Source organism: Falco naumanni, chromosome 2 (genome assembly GCF_017639655.2).
Source record: "Falco naumanni isolate bFalNau1 chromosome 2, bFalNau1.pat, whole genome shotgun sequence".
Lineage (NCBI taxonomy): Eukaryota > Metazoa > Chordata > Aves > Falconiformes > Falconidae > Falco > Falco naumanni.
In genome coordinates, this window is record NC_054055.1 from 58035697 (window position 1) to 58052479 (window position 16783).

Below are 16783 nucleotides of genomic sequence, written 5' to 3' on the forward strand. Positions count from 1 at the left end.
CAAATTCAGAAGTAACTTGAAAGCCAGGAGGACAATTTTGATAATGGATTTGCAGTTGACAAATGCAGAGAACATTATAGAAATCATGCAGAGGTTAAATAAAAGTCATCTATACTCTTTGCTCTAAAGAAAGCCCTGCAAAAGGTGGTTTAAGTCCATCCATGTACAAGGACGTACAGGGTATGAACTGCATTTTAATGAATCAAGGTCCATGTTATTTGAGCTGTTGCAAGCGTAGGTGGGCTTGTGGCTTCATTAATGAAGAGGATCTTGCCTTTCATTGAGTTAGGGTTAAAAATGGACCCTAAAGATTGTGATGCTGGGGTGAGTAGAACTGGAGTGAGGGAGCTCTTTTTGAGATAGGGACAAAAGGGACATTTTACAAAGGAGAATTCTCAAAGATTCTGTAGTATTTCTGCTGTCTCAAAGAATGATTCAGAGCAGATTGGGTGAGAGAGAGGGTGGAAATCAGACAGTCTCGGTTATCAACTTGTTTCTATCTCTGACCTCCAAAGCATAAAAGTCAAGTTGTGGCTGTAGGCAATTTGGGTTGAAAGGTTGCTGCTCTGTCATTCATAGACGCTTTGGTTCTTATCTTCTCTACCTACGCAAGGTTATTCCTCCCCCGCCACATCTGCAGGTACATCTGATCCCAGGCAAACTTCTGTCAGAAATCACCTGCAGTGTTGTAAGCATCATGTGAAATCTTTCTTTTTTCTAAACCACCTTATTTTGGATAGAACTGGATTAAGGGTTCATTTACATGAGCAGAACTGAGGTGAGGCTGAGGCAAGTATCTGACCCAATCTGTGATATCCTAGGTCAGCTGTGCAACGATGTGTCTGACTGCAACCTGGATTTAATTTGAAGGCACTGCATTTTAATTTCACTGGCGTTATTAAGGTAGCAGCCTTTATGGTAGTGATGCTGCTATTATTCCAGCAGGTTTGCAGGCAGAAGCTGCTACACTGTTCAGTGAAAAAGCTAATAGCAAGATTTTCAGAGGCATTCCAAGAACAGCAGGCAACAAGATAGTACTCTGGTACCCACACATAGATTGCCTACCCTCTCCCCCCACCAAAAACGGAAATCTCACTGAATGGGCTGCAAAATGGGAGGTGGGTGTGACATACTGTTGCACACATGGTATTGAATAACTGCAGCAGATGGGAGCTACTTTGAGGAGGTGGGAGACAGAATGCATCTCAAACTGCTGCAAAATTAGAGGAAGATGAATGTTTCATAACCCCATGAGGTGGAATGCATGCCTGCGCTCAAACAAGCAAACAAAACTATCTTTCAGATTTTACCCCAATGATTACAGTGTTGGGACACGGAGCAGGGGAGGAAGGCTGTGCCTAGCGGCTCCAGAGAAATGCACCTGAGCACAATGATGCGTGTGAGAGAGATGGATGAGCTCTGCTGAATTAGTGCTGTCCACCCTGTCACCCCCACCCTTTTTCCTCACATAAGTCAAGGCAGCCCTCTCATGGCTTCATTTGTTCAATTGACATCCAACAGCTACTTACTTGGTTGTGGTGGATGGAAGGGATCCTTAAGCTTCTTCTCACATTATCAGATTCTAACACAGAGGAGAAGAATGCGTGGAAGATAACATAGTGGGAATCTGAATCTTAAACCGTCACAGCTTGCAGGAAACTGTTTCTCTGCCCTTTTCCCAGCTGTCTGCACCTTTTGGATTGCCTGAATAATTCAGTTTTAATACAGTGTTTTAATAGGCTTTTCTTAAAATTTTCCGTAGCTGAGATTGGGGATTTTGATGAAACCATAGATCGTGAACACTTAGCGAAGAACAAGTACATACCTCAGCAAGAAGCACTAGAAGACAAAATCATGGAATTTCACCGTAGCCACATGTAAGGCTTTTTTGTTATTGTTATTTGCCTCCTTTTCCATTAGAGTAGTTCTAACTTAAATATATGCTAGATCATAAGTACAAAAGAGGTTTGGACCTCTGAGTTTCTCAAAGGTTACTTCTCAAAAAATGTTCAAGCCTATAAATTTCTTGAAGGTTACTCCTGCCTTCCTTCTGTCATCATAACAAGATGTTTAAGGAGCAATTTATTTTGATACTCATTCAAGCATGCCATTACTTTACAGTCTTATTTCATACAAAATGCTTCACTGCTGATTTTGTGCATACAAGTGTGATTGCAAATGATGACTGATCAGTTGGGCACTTCTGACAGCAGTCTTTTTGATTTCAAGGACATTGAATGTTGACTTTTCACCTTTCCAAGGTGTATTTAGAGATGGGTGAAGAAGGGTTTTGGCGATAGTTCTAGGAAAAGCACAGAGTTCATGCAGAATTAGGGATTTGGGGGAATAGGATTATCTGAAGAAAAGACTAGTAGTAAGAAGATGGTTAAAAGAATCACAAAGCATTTAAAGGTATCTTTTTTGCTGTTGAGAATGTTTCAAGATTTGAACGGTTTCATTTTGAGCTAGATTGAATTAAGTAGGACTGGTAGGGAGTTCTGTAGCAGTAATAATCAAAACTTTTGCACAATTTCATCATGATTAATTTAGTGCTTATGGGTTCTCAGCATTTATGTTAAGGTTTTTGTCTTCCATTTTACTTTGCTTTGGTATTGTGTTCACTTTTACAGTGAACAACATCCTGACACACTTATAATTTATTTTTTTGTTAGAAATACAGCATGGAAAATACAATGAGAGGTAGTGAATTCTGTTAAAAGTTAATGGTTCAAAATCTTGCTGTGTCAGGTGTCTCAGAATCAGAGCAATCAAAATTTATAGTAGACTGTGAAATCTGTAGATTCTTTGGTATTGGTTTAGACTAAGGAAAAGTTGTTGTTGTAGCTGGTAAAAATCTGGAGACATGGAAAAACCATATAGATATTATACCTCTGAAAGGTTTTGGTCTCTGATGAAATGTCTCTGTTCTCTGGAGGACCTATTAATCTCTGTCAAAAGGTGTGATGAATTTTGTGTCTTCTCTGTTTTCTTTCTCAAGGGGACAAACACCAGCAGAGTCTGACTTCCAGCTTTTGGAGATTGCCCGTCGGCTGGAGATGTATGGAATACGCTTGCATCCAGCCAAGGACAGGGAAGGGACAAAAATCAACCTGGCTGTTGCCAACACAGGCATTCTGGTGTTTCAGGTTAGAGCTGCTTAGGACATGACTTTGTCCTTTATAAAGGAGGGAGATTTTTTACAGTGATAAGAATTCAAGACCTCAGCCATGTCTTCCAGTTTTTTTTTTTCTAACAATGATCTTAAACCTTTTATAGCTGCATTAGGTGCTTCATTTGCAGGGACTTTTACTTAATTTGCATGTACAGGGTAGAACTCCATCTGCAGCAACAATGTGCTGTTCAAGATGCAAACTGATCCACAGCTCACAATTTGTAAGTTGGTCGTGCTGACACCTCGTACGTATAGGATTGGGTAGGTCTTGCAGGCATGGTGCATACTAAGTGGGTGTGAAGCAGGGACAAATAAAACAACAGACAACTGGAGTACATGGAGAAGGATGTAGGTAGTGAATGTAACCTCTTTGTAGCACTACTTTGTCAGAGTTTTTACAATTTTCTTGACCAGCCTTGGCCATTCTACCTTTTTTGAATCCACAAATATTACTTCTTTCCCTAAAAGATCTAAAGTGTTTTCTTTAGATTTCTTTCCTCTCCTACCCTAGTCAGCCTAGTAAATGTTCATGAGGCATCATTAGTAAATTTATCCAATTCTTGTTCTGCCGTTCCCCTTAGGTAAATAACAAATTGGGCTATTACGGTTGTGAAGGTACAGGTAGTCAGCTGGTATAAACTAGTTTCATTTCAGATAGCATCCAAAATGCTACTTACCTCACTCTGTGTTAAAAACAGTAAGCTGTTCTTTAAAATATCCATTGTTACAATTGTCAACAAATGCTATTCATTTTAACTGTTGACTATAGTTAAAATACTAGTGCTCCAACCTTATGAAGTACTTTGAGTCCTTTTATGAACAACAGCAACAAACCAACCCAGAAATATGTCTGACCCAAATGCTGCTTTGAGATGTAAATTTAAAAAAACCCAACAAAATCATTAGGAAAAAACCCTGATAGTCTAAATGGGTTGCTAGTAAAACCCCCAAACTGAAGCATAGTTTAAAAGTGAGAATACCGGGATGTTATTAGAAATGCACATAACTCAAATAATTGTATGTTCAGGCCCTTCCCCTGCTCCCCCACAGTATTTTCATCAGCTGAATTAATGAATTGCAATGCCTTGTAAATTAAGGCTGTCTTACAACTAAAAGTATGTGTCCCCACAAAACAGCATGGCATTCACTGAGTCCCAGCAGACAGCTGGGATCTCTCTGTGAAGATGCAGCTGCTGGTTCAAGGCCCAAGGCCTGATTTTGTAAAGCTCCAAAACTTAGTGATGTCTTCTTCTTGCCCTAGTGTGTTTGGGCCTTCCAAAACAGGGCTTTTTGGAACTTTCAGAAAATCTTGGAAATTTTGCTGGATCAAGCCCCAAGACTGCATGCTGAAGAAGGAGTCAGGCTCAGACCTGACGGAGTCTGCCCAGCACTTGGTGTCTGGCAGTAGGCTTAGGGCTTCCTTCAAGCACTTCATAGGGCAAGAGCCTTAAGTTCATCCTTCTATTTCGTATATAACTGATAGAAATTGAAATATGAAGACATCGAGGGAAATACAGGTTCACTCAGAAATGGCATAAGCAGTAGTCAGACTTTTAAAGCCTGCCATTTGATTAGAAATCAGCGTCAGTGCTGCTGAATATTTTAAGGGAGATTAATTATGTGATTCTTAGACAGCAGGTAGACTTGGCAGAGATTATCACACTGTCATTACTCCTACATCCATCTGGTGATGGCACCCAAATCAGTGTGGGTTTCTGCATTTAGCAATCCTGTAGTAGCTCTCTGAAGCTTCTGTACTGTGGGCATGTTATATTGAAGTCTTTACTGAATAAATGGCTGTAATGAATGCTTTAAAATAATACCTCCAATACGTTCTAACGTAAATTAAGAATGAGACTTCTGGGGTATAGGGGCTGATGATGCGGTGGCTGGGAATTGTAGTATTTTTAAGATAATTTCTCTCCAGCTTGCTCTTTGCTTCTGGTTTTTGGTTGCCTTTTTTTGGGAAAAGCATTTTGTGACTCTTCAGACAAGTAATTTATTTAAGTTCCTTTTACTTCTGTTGTTCCCTTTAAAAGGTCAGAATACTCCCAGTATTCTGTACTTCCAATACAAAACTTTCAGTTGCTGTTTTTTTTCCCCAGTGAAGTAATATATAAAGGGGTGTTTATTTTGCCCTTTAGACAGACAAAAGGGAAGGCAATCTACCCTGTCACAGTGAGGTGACATATTATGTGTCTGGATTCCCTGCGTTCTGTGTAGCTGGTGGAAAGAGGAGGCAGCACCTCTGGGAGGTAACTTAGTCCACTGAAAATCTGAGTCTGCATAGCGAAGCAAGATAACATCATCTGGGCGAAAGCTGGGCTGCCCTGTTTTTTGCAGTGATACTGGGTCGGACACTTTCACATCACCTCAGTATACCTAGGCCTGTGTGCAGGAGTTTAACTACAAGTACCTGCCTTCAGTCACAGCACCAGATGCTTATGGTTTGCATTATCAGAGGATGAATGGTAAGAAGTACCATAATTTCAAGTGAATTCAGTAGATGATTAATTTATGACAAGCTTTCTTTAGTGGTTTAGATTTCTCCATTCAGATCTGGAATGCTTAAACTCTGCTGGCTTTGTTCTCTGTAGGGTCACACCAAGATCAATGCCTTCAACTGGGCTAAAGTTCGAAAGCTGAGCTTCAAGAGGAAACGTTTTCTTATCAAACTACGGCCTGATGTGAATGTAAGTCCTTGTCAGGAGCTGATGAAGTTGACAAAAGGTTATTTAGTAAATTTCTGCTCACAGATCAAACATAAGTTTTTATCGCCTCAAGATTTTCTTTTACTTTTTTTAATTAATTGCTTATGTTCACTGTTGTTACTGCACACATCAACCTGGCATCTCAGGTGAGCAGTCCTAGCAAAGGAAATGTAAACTGAATGTCACATATTCGTCTTCTGGCTGTGACTCTGGTACTATATCATCAACTCTTAGGTTATAACATGTAAACCTCCTCTTCTCGTTAATGTTAAGACCACTGCTTTATATTTGTCAACGAAAGGAAGTTGGAGCAATAGCTGTGATACTGTCAGGCAGATCAGCGATGTCTCAGAGGGAAGGGCCACTTAAGCCTGAAAGCCAGTGAGCTGGGGGAAAAGCTTTTTACTGTAGCATAGCACCTGCTTTGGCAATGCATCTCTGTAATGTATGTTGCTTGCTTACATTGCAAATACTGTTTCAATTTTCAGAGTTCATTCCAGGACACCCTGGAATTCCTTATGGCCAGTCGAGATTTTTGCAAGTCTTTCTGGAAAATCTGCGTGGAGCATCATGCCTTTTTCAGGCTTTTTGAGGAACCTAAGCCAAAGCCTAAACCTGTTCTTTTTTCTAGAGGGTCATCATTTAGGTTCAGGTAAGACCTGCATTTTTCTTTCCACCTTTGTTGCCTCCCCAACTCAAAATCATATCCATAATGATCTAGGATTAAACCCGTTATTTTCAGCTCCCCCTTTTTACATTGTAGTTTGTTCCTGTGTATTTTCTATTGCATCTTGTCAGCCATAACAGTGCAAAGAACACTGTAGGGAAAAAGCTTGCATTAATTTTGTAGTAGCTGTTGCAAAGTAGCTTTCTGGAGGTAAGGTATGAAGTGTATAGTTTCCAGGTGGTTTCATGTAAGAAAATCCACCTGTGTCCTAAGCAACGGTAGCTAGTGATATTTTGGCACTCTTTGGATCCTGTGATTCTGGTATGGGTTCCTTCCTACGTATCAGAGCAGAGATTTCCATTTTTGTTGCATGTTTCTGTAGTTAAACCTATTTCTATGCAGTTAAAAGCAATAGCTTGCCTTTATGCTGAGACCTTTATGCTTGCAAAGGATTTATGTGACATGACCACCTATGCTAAGACCAAGTCTACCTGCAGTATTGTTAGAGCTGTAGAAAAGTTTTTAATAGTTGGATTATTGCCTTTTTTTCTTACACTGGCAGAAGCCTCATTGTAGATATTGCATTGTGTATGCTGGGGGGAAATCCTTTTATTCATAGAGTTTATTTTGTTTGCAAAGCTGATAGAAGCTGAACAGCCAGAAACCCTCTTCACTGAGATAAACAGTACGCTGTGGTTGCCTTGCATAACATAGTAGATATGGCCATTCTAACTCTCTTCCTACTTCGTTTCCTGCCTGCAACGTAAATTAAGATGGAAGGACCTATGTTAGGGTAAACAAGATATAACTTGTTACATTTCTGCCTAAGTATAAGACTGTAGGTGCATTCAGCTTGCCTCCTGGTTTGGAGAGTGGGTTTTGGCTACATCCTCTGCTCACTGTGATCTGTGCTACATGCATTCAGTAACTTTTTTCAGGCCTGTGGTTATTTGCTTAGTTGAAAGGCTCTATATGAATGGGAAGGATTTGGTTCTCTGTTGAGCATTCTTGAGGTGTAGGTTTCCTTTAAACTCCAAGGGGAACTGAGAGCAGTAAACTTTGCACAGAGGGAAGTGCTGGGCTTTCTCACTATTTCATGGCCTGTAGAGAAGGAGAGAAAGGGATTTACAGCCTAAATCTCTGCAGAAAATGTGTATATGCTTAGTTGATGTGTTCAGTAGTAGCAACTGAGTCATGAAATGCAGTTTTTATCTTGGTTCCAGGGTTTACTGATACTGGACAAGGCTGGTATTTGACTCAAAAGGATTAAAGAATACTTCTTGTTCCTGAGAGGAAAATTTAAGCCCTTCTTCACTTTCTATTGTGATGACTTCCTAGTAATGTAGTACACTATGAAGGGCACACAACTGAATTTAATCATTTTTGAAATGGCATCAAAAAGTAGCTCCATAGCGCGCACACACACACAAAAAAGAGGCAAGTAACATGCAACATGATAAAAATTTGTGTGTATCTGGCCAAGACCCCTTCCTTATGATCTTACATGAGTTTCTGCTGATAGTGACAAATATTTTTCTGATTGCTTTGACTTCATAGGCAGGCCACATGCAAGATTATGATGACCAGGTGGTATATTGTGTTAAATATTTTAACTGTGGTTTCCTTCCAGTGGTCGGACTCAGAAGCAAGTTCTTGACTATGTTAAAGAAGGAGGGCACAAAAAAGTGCAGTTTGAAAGGTGAGAGGAAATAAATTAACTATTCCAATATGTTTTAATCAAAGAAAAGTAATGATTTCCAATTAGTTATATTATAAAATCTTGGCACCAGTCTAAGTAAAAAGTTCCTTCTTTGCTGGTTTGACAGTTTATTGCTTGTATAATATCCCCTTGGCCCTGAATGTTTTGGCGGAAGTTGGCATAACCTATAGTTTACTTAAAATGAATAGTTTTCAATCTGTTTTTCAGCAGTGAGTGTCCTACCATCACAGGTAACTTCCTCCCATACTGATTTGCATCCTCTTTGGTGGTATGTTATTAATATATATAAAACAGGCATATTCAGCTCATAATAAAACTGAAAGTTAACAGGAATAGATAATAGCCAACCTCAAGGGGAGAGGTCTCCAGAGAAAGCTTCCAGCTTGCTAAAGCCAGTTCTGTCTGAACTCATTTTGCTCATGGTAAACTGGAAGTAATGGCCAAAATGCCCCAAAGACCATGGGAACAATTAATTGTTTACGACTCGTGTTCACATGACAGACCATTTTTGCTTCAGTGCCTTTCCCTTTTCTTATAATGGTATGTTTGCAACACATAGCACATTAAAATTTTATGGAAAGGAGGAATGTTAATCTGTTCTGGAGCAAAATTTTATGAAAGCTATTGTTCAAAGGTTTTCTTTGAAGAGGCATGTCTCTTGATTCCTATTTGTAGAAAAAACTGAAATGGCTTCTTACTGTGATTTTCCTTTTATCTCCAGGAAACACAGCAAGATTCATTCCATCAGGAGTCTGACTGCACAGCCTTCAGAACAGCATACAGAGGTGCCAAAACAAGTCAGTGATGTTGATGAAACCCTGGATCATGCCTTTTAAACATTTCTTATTAGATTACCCTTCATTGATTGCTATTTTAAAACTCTAGGATCATAGTTTTCTGCTCACTTACCATTTAACTGGGAGCTGAGGAGCCCTGGGTGCCATTAAGTTTTAGGTTCTGCAAGTGGAACAGGTTCATTTCCATTGTGGAACAGCATTGCTTCCAGACAACCAGACAAATATAAATAGTGAGCTTGTCTGAGCTGTGCTAATGACCATCTGAAAAACTGCAATCCACAGAGTTACTGCTGGTGTCCTAGGTTGTAGCTGGTTATTGCATCTGGGAAAAAAGTAATTCTTTTCTTTCACTTGGGAATTTTGGTTGCCCGTGACAAGGTGTTTTGTTGTATTAACCAAGGAGGACAAGAATTACTTCCTCAGAAAAATTACAGCTTTGGACTCCTAAGCCATTATCTGTGGTAGATAACTAATGTAATTATCTTGCCTAAGTAGCTGTTATGAGGTAGGAGTTTGCAAAGTAGTGGCAAAGTTGCTGCAGCTGTATGTTCCCATGTCCAGCTAGTAGTAAGGCTAAGCATGTATTCACTACAGGCACCTGGATAAATACACATGTACACACAGCCAGCCACACGGGTAAACACAAGCAGAAAACAGCACTCCCACAAACACAAACAGTGCCAGTGGCCTCACCCTGTTCCACTCTTTGGCTGATCAGGATGAAAGTTCATTGGTGGAAAATACACATATATAGGATGTGGATCCCTCCTGCAACTGGTCTTAGACACTCAGTCTATCCAGTAGCAAGCTCCTGGATCCCCAGATCTCCCAGTGGCTGGTATCTGGAGATGCAAACCCCTGAAATGATTGCTGGTACTCAGATCTACAGACACACACTATGGGTTCCTCCAGTAATTCATACAGCCTATGCAGTAACTGACACTCATATCCTCTGGTTCCTGGTTACCTTACACAGAGGTACAGACTTAGGACGTTGCCAGTAGTTGGCACCCAGGCCTCACGGTCTTTCCAGTAATTGGCCTGACTTATGGCTGCTCCAGTACTTGGCTCCCAACTCTCTTACCCTACTCATCAACTAGTCCAGTTTAATGTTTTCTAGCAATTACACATTGACCTGCCCACCCACCCAAAATGCATATGCTCTGGTCTCTCCAGTTGCTGGCATCCCAGACACACCCAGACCATGGGCTGATGGCTCTCCTGGGACAAGCCCCAGAGGAGCCAGGTCAGAGAGCTGCATTTTCCTGGCTAGATTATTGGGGTTCCTACACCTGCCAGTGTACCCCTCTGTTTGTGGAGGCAAACCTTTGATCACATAACCTTAGGTTAGGTAGAGCTTAAATGGCAGGAGCAAGATACTAGATTAATATATTTAAGAATGCCACCCAAACCTTCGCCTTCCTTGCACTGTTTCCTTTTGATATTCACAGGCTCTCATTTCTGCAAATCTAAGAACTTCAGAGAATTCTGTTATAAATGCAGCCCATTTCAAATATCTTTTAGCATATTAATATTGTTAAGAAGAGCTCAGGTAGATGGAGTACAGCTACCAGGCAGATTAAACATATTTATGCGTGCAGAAAAGCCAGTCTATGAACTAGTGGCAGGTATGCTCCAAGGATTGAATGTGGGGTGCTCGAAAGCCCACACGTAGCTTTTTTTTTTTATTATTGTATACGAGTAGGCTGGGCAGAATTTTTCTTACATATTTCTTTTCCTCCAGTTTCTCAGAGTAGCGTGAACACGCTGTTGTTCTTAGAGTGTTGATGGCTGCCTTAGTGCATGGAAACACCTCAAATACCCATTTTTACGTATCACCACATTCTGTCTGCTTTCTCTTCCCTTGCTTAGCTTATATATGTTTCTGTTCTTCAAGATCAGAGACCTCTTTTTTTAAAAATTCTAATTCGTTTTGAAGCTTGGGTTACCTCTTCTGCTTTCAAGAGGCTCCTATGTTGCTGCAAATGCAGTGCAAAATTCTGGTGCGTAATTACAAGTAGCCTTTTCACTCTGACTCCCTTCCTTCCCAAACCTCCCACCCCTTCACTCTTCCCTCCCCCTTTGTCTCCCCCTTGCCTTCCCTCTTTTATCTTTCCAGAGCTCTAGCTTTGCCTATGGAGATGACAATGATGCTGCAGCAGTGCAGAGCTGCCGGCAAGGAAAGGAATTGAAAGCTTCAGCAGAAGACACTGGACAGCACAAGAGCCCTTCCTTGAAGAAGAGTCCAAAGGAAAGCAGAAAGGTGGATGGAGCAGTGGTGTCAACAGTGGAGGAAGAAGAGGAGGCTGCTAAGGACAGGGTGCAGCAGAACAGACCTCAATCACAGCAACCAAGCACAGGTCCAGCTTCCAGGGCTGCTCATGGCAGTAGCACCTCCATTCCTTTCATTGACTGCAGTGACGTAGATAGCGAGTATGATCTCCTCAGAGGACAAATAACCCGGTCATATTCCCAAACAAATGACAATTATGAGGGTGATTTGACCAGTGGTGCCTATATTCACTACAGAGATGAAAATCGCAATAGAACTAGGCATAGGGATTCCTCAGCCTATATAAAGTCTTCCCAGTATCTCTCTGAAGAGTACCTTGATGATAACCCAGCTAATCTCTCCTTCTACACTGGGGGAAGCCCCAGGATGCCAAGGCACAGCTCACTGGTTGACGAAATGTTTAGAGGGCCAGGGAGCCGTAGTCCGCTGGCCACTCCATTGCCTCCCAGTAGCAAAGGGTCAAGCCCTAACATGAGCCTGAGTAGAACTGGCTCTCAAGGTTATGTCTCAGAAAATGGGCATGACTGCAGGGTGAGGACTGGGGAGGAGGATAGCTGTGCCAGCAGCTGCCATGGGTATTGCAGATATTCTCCAGATTCTCAACCACCTCACACACAGAAAATCCCAAATCTCTGCAACAAATCAGTTACGGATCCGTTTATCCTAAGCCAGATATCCTCAACCCCTGGGCAGGAGTATAGATCAGAGCGATATTATAAAGGAGGCAGGGTGTCCAAGATGTCTTCTCCAGAGGGCAAGATGATAGCCAACGGTGTGCCAGCTGGGGCACAGTCAAAGCAGAGCCCAGTCATGCAGTCGCTGCATGCCGGTGGCGTGATGGATCACGTGGCTGCAATTCAGATGATGGAGGGCTCCACCAGCAGTGGGACAGAATCTAGTGATTCCGACTCAGAAATCATTAACCCCTTCACTCACCCCCTGGTGTTTGGAAATCCCGTTGTGCTGAGTTCCTCTCCCATGCCTAGAAATAAGTACTCCTTTGGAAGCCTTCAGCTTGATGAGGAGGTAGAGGAGGATATGTCTGTTGGCCTCAGTGATGAAGATGGTATGCAGGTCTTCAGCTGCTAGGGACCGGTGCGTATGAGACCAGTGGATACTGTGATTGCTCATTAGAGTGGTTGTATCTTCTGGGGCGTGTGAAGAGTGGCTGGTAGTAATTTCAGCATGTGGGCTATTTCAGATGTTATCATTATCATTGTACTGACCAGCCAGAGGGAAGGGGTGCTAGAAATACACTAATAAGGATAAGTCTCAGTGAAGCTTAACAGTAGTGCATCTCCTCTGAAAGGCAGGAGGAGAGGGAAATTATTACTGATTTAGGTATCTTTGTAAGACTTTATACACTCACCTGTTCTTTGTATGAAGTCGTATTTTAGGTATATATTGTAGCTTCTTTAACACTTGACTAGTTATTTTGACAAAACAAAAATGAAATTAAGTAGGTACATTGTGCTCTTTTGTATGTCAATTACAGGTTTTTTTCCTCTCCGATATAAGGAGAGCTTATGAGTGCCTCAACAGAGACGGGGGGGGGAATTAAACTTACAGCCAAATGCAGGCAGCTTGATATTCAAGACCAAGACTTGCTGAAATCTTGAAATATGCTGGAAAATTTTTTCATAGCAAGAATGTATTTGGTCTACCTATCTTCATAACTCATTTTATAATCTTAACTGAGGAGCTGAGGATACAAAATTAGTTATATATGCAGGAACAATGACAATATTGGCTTTTTCTTCAGTAGGTTCAACAGGCTGATTTGGTGATGGAGATTTTGAAACTCCAAACTCTTCCTTGGGCAAGAAAGAGGATGAATTGAAAAATATAATTGAAGTGAAAAAAGCTTAGATTGAAACAGCTCTAATGAAGACTGGTATGAGTATTACTTGCAAGGCAATCCTTTCTATCCTTTATCAGTGTGGTATAAAGATTAATTACAAGAGCTTTTTTTTTTCTCTTTATTCTTTTAGTAGAATTATTATGGAGACATCAAAGTTCTGTTGTGGGTGATCTTTGGTGGGGGGCTTGAGATGGTGGCTGTTTAATTTTATTTTTCACTTTGATCATGAAGTATCTTTATCTGTACAGGATCCAATTAGTCTATCATAGGCTATTTTTTCTCAGTGCCACCTCATAAAATTTTCATCCTCTGACTCAGAGAATGATGGGACTAACTGTGGTCCAGGCTGATTGTCTTCTGTGTTGTACATAGAGTAGCAAGATTTTGGCACATGTGCAGAAGGACAGAGATACTAATTCTTTGTAAACTTCCTTTTCACAGACTAAAAGTATTGAGAATTAAGGCTGCATCCTATTAAAACCCGATTCTAGTTTCTCAGAGTTAATTAAGAAAATCCAGATGAAAGATCTCCTACAGTTATTAGAGCTGGGAGACAAGATGTGCTCTTTAATGCTGGCCTTAATTTTAACTTTTATGTGTTTTTCTTGTGGGGGAAGGAAACTAAATCTGATAATTTTAGGTGGTGAACAGCAGCACTGATTGAACTGCAGGTCACTTGCAGTGATGTGCATCACGCAGCATATACATGCAGCAGTGGTGAATCCACCCACATAAGTACTGATGAACATGTTACAAGACTTTGTAAATCTAGACAATATAAAATGTTCAAGATCGTTTTTACAAAGTAATGAAGGAAGAAGTTTTTTTAATTTTTCTAATGCCTTGGTCTATGCACACTTGACCAGAGTTTAATCTGAGTGAAGGTTATTTAGAAAGATACCTACAGTAGTTAGGCATGTCTTGTTATATATGTTACTTTTTTGCAGTAAAATATATCTTTGTGTAAATATAAATTTTAACCCACTCATCTCCTTTAGTGTGTTGGTTTTCTTAAAGATTAGATACATCATTTCTGAACAGGAATGACTTAAAGCATCTCTTTAGACAGTGATATTTTGGTGACAGGGAATGCTCTCATTTGCTCCTGTAGCTTAAAGCATGAATCTAGAAACGGTGAGATTGGTAATTAGGGAAAAGCTTGCTTATATATTATTCTAAAAGAAGGCGGTTTGTGTTTTCGATTTAGAATAGCTGTAAAATAATTGCCTTGAACGTCTCAGTATTTAAGATGATATATCAAGTAGTTGAAGCCTGCATTAGCAGAATAGCGTGAGCACAGGGAGTTGGGTGCATGAGTCTCCTTTTCTATTGTTTGGGTTTTTCTGCTGCTTGTGCAGCAAAAGTATAAGTAGTTACATTGTACAGTAAGGTGATAGCAGTCTGGACAGATGAATAATTGCTTGTTAGACAGTAAAATTAGAGTTCAAGTAATGGATTTTCAACAAAAGGATTTGCAGTTGTTTCTGCTACTTAAGAAAAGTGAATAGATTTCATATTGTTTGGATTTCAGTGAATATAAAATTTGGTAAGTGGTGTTTTCTATCTTGCATCCTTTCAGATACTGTTTTCAGGCCTGATTTCTTCTCTCATATGCCTACAAAGATAATGGATTTATAATTTCATAGGAACAGACCTGCTGGTAGCTGGAGTTAGCCTAGTTGCTAATAAAGTATCTCAACAGCTTTTCTTTTCCCTTTTGAATATTATCCTCAAAACTGAAATATTGAGGATATTTCTCTGACTATTTTCTGTCAACTGGCATTTTTTCTACTTTAAATGTTTAAGTGATTGTCGTTTTAATGCATCGGGAGTTCTTCCAGTTTGAAGAAAGTAAGTTTGTAAATTACATAGGAAATAATTTCATTTAGGATGAACCATTTTTGCAGCATACTTATGCCACTGAAGTTCCATTTAATATCAGCAGACAAGCATTTAATTAAAAACAGTCTGTGGGCCAAATTCCTCTGCCAGACACGTGGTTCATATCTGAGTGCTTGCCAAGAATGGTAAGCGAGAGAGCAATTTTAAATTGATGTTTTCACATAGGATCGGGTCCCATAGAATTCATCTGGGAGCTTGTTTCTGTGAGACAGATACAGAAAGGCCTTGCAGGGAAGAAACCTTTGGGGCAAGAGTGCGGATAAGGTGAGATGAGGGAATTCTTCTGGTTCACAAAGCACGTGTGGGAAGAGGAGCCTGTCAGTTCAAGTGAGTCATTGCAAGTGTTGATTGAGCCGCCTACACTGGTCAATAGCGCTAGTCTAAGCATACCTGTGTCTTGGGTCTAACAGAGGTAGTTATAGGCTAAGTAAAAGATTTGATTCTCTGACCAATTCCAGTAGACTTTGGAGTGTGGCTGATGGTATTTTTATTCACTGTTCTAAATTTTTTTTATTCTCAATAATTTACTTCTAAATCCCATACTCATCAAGTGACCAGATATCCCTAGGCAGTTGCTACAAATGAAGGAGCTGAATCCCACGAAGATTGAGCAGCAGCATCTACTCTGAATGAGTAGTCCTGAGCCACCCATCTCCTGTTTTTCCAGAGGATGTGGACGAAACCTCTTGCTGGTCTGTCCAGACGGCTTGTCACTGTGCTGAACTAACTCTGTCCATGTAGTTGGATGAGTATGGAGACGAGTTTCAAATCAGTTTAGGGGTTTGTCTGGAAATAATATGCAGATGTAGTTAGTCTATAGATAAAAAGCACTCTGATTCTTTGTTATTCCAGCTACTTGACCACATTCAGTCATCTTCTACAATGACAGCAGAAAAGTCATGTCAGACAATTTTAAGTTTCCTCCAGCCCAGCAGCAGCTCAGACTTGTTATGTCCTGTTGAAATCTTCTCCTGGAGATTTTTTTTCATATCAGCCTCTCCTAGAATCTAGTTTTCCTCAGTGACCTGGAATATAACATTTGGGAATAAATTTGTCTAGATGAAGGAAGCATGTGTAGTGGCAAGTTGATGTAGGAGCCAGGACCTACATAGGATATTGCAGGTATGGAGTTTTGAATAATTGATATCTGAATAGCCTAGACTGCACTGTTTTCAGTTTGTCCATATCCCCTAGTAAACATATTCCTTGTGCATGACAGAGAGGGTGTTCTCTGAAGATGATTTGCACCTTGATGCTGCCATCATCTCAAATCACCCATAGCTCATAAGGCCTGCCTAACAAGTACCATCCCATTAACCATTGTAGTGCACACTAAATACAGAATTATCAACTTAAAACTGGAAAAGAAATTTCTGTAGCTGGAAAATGTCAACAAGTAACTGAAAGTTCTTAGGTTTGCTGTATTTGTGTGTACATCATGTGAGCTATGTGGAGCTGAGATCACTTATAAAGTAGATGGATGAGCATAATGAAAGAGTTGTGTGTTAGTAATTTGAAAACCTAAATTGATTTACCAGTTTGCTTCAAGATTAATGGGCATGCAAAATTAAACAGAATTTTCTCAACCGAGCAGCATTGGCAATTCTGAATGTAATCATTAGAACCCAGCAATGGGTGAAAAAACAGTGGTTTGTGAATT

The 16783-nt window shown here is 40.4% G+C and overlaps 1 protein-coding gene across 8 annotated transcripts in view; it reads left to right on the forward strand.

Annotated features, from left to right (window-relative positions):
• The window catches only part of FARP1 (FERM, ARH/RhoGEF and pleckstrin domain protein 1), a 213970-nt gene that overhangs the window by 155472 nt on the left and 41715 nt on the right, over positions 1 to 16783 (forward strand). For 7 of the 8 annotated variants that reach the window (XM_040584421.1, XM_040584424.1, XM_040584420.1 and 4 more), the window contains 7 exons: positions 1763 to 1877; positions 2999 to 3146; positions 5770 to 5865; positions 6372 to 6535; positions 8181 to 8249; positions 8992 to 9067; positions 11187 to 11427. In XM_040584421.1, coding sequence (XP_040440355.1) covers positions 1763 to 1877; positions 2999 to 3146; positions 5770 to 5865; positions 6372 to 6535; positions 8181 to 8249; positions 8992 to 9067; positions 11187 to 11427 — 909 coding nt within the window. The remainder of the gene's footprint in view (positions 1 to 1762; positions 1878 to 2998; positions 3147 to 5769; positions 5866 to 6371; positions 6536 to 8180; positions 8250 to 8991; positions 9068 to 11186; positions 11428 to 16783) is intronic. The other variant, XM_040584419.1, reaches the window with a different exon arrangement.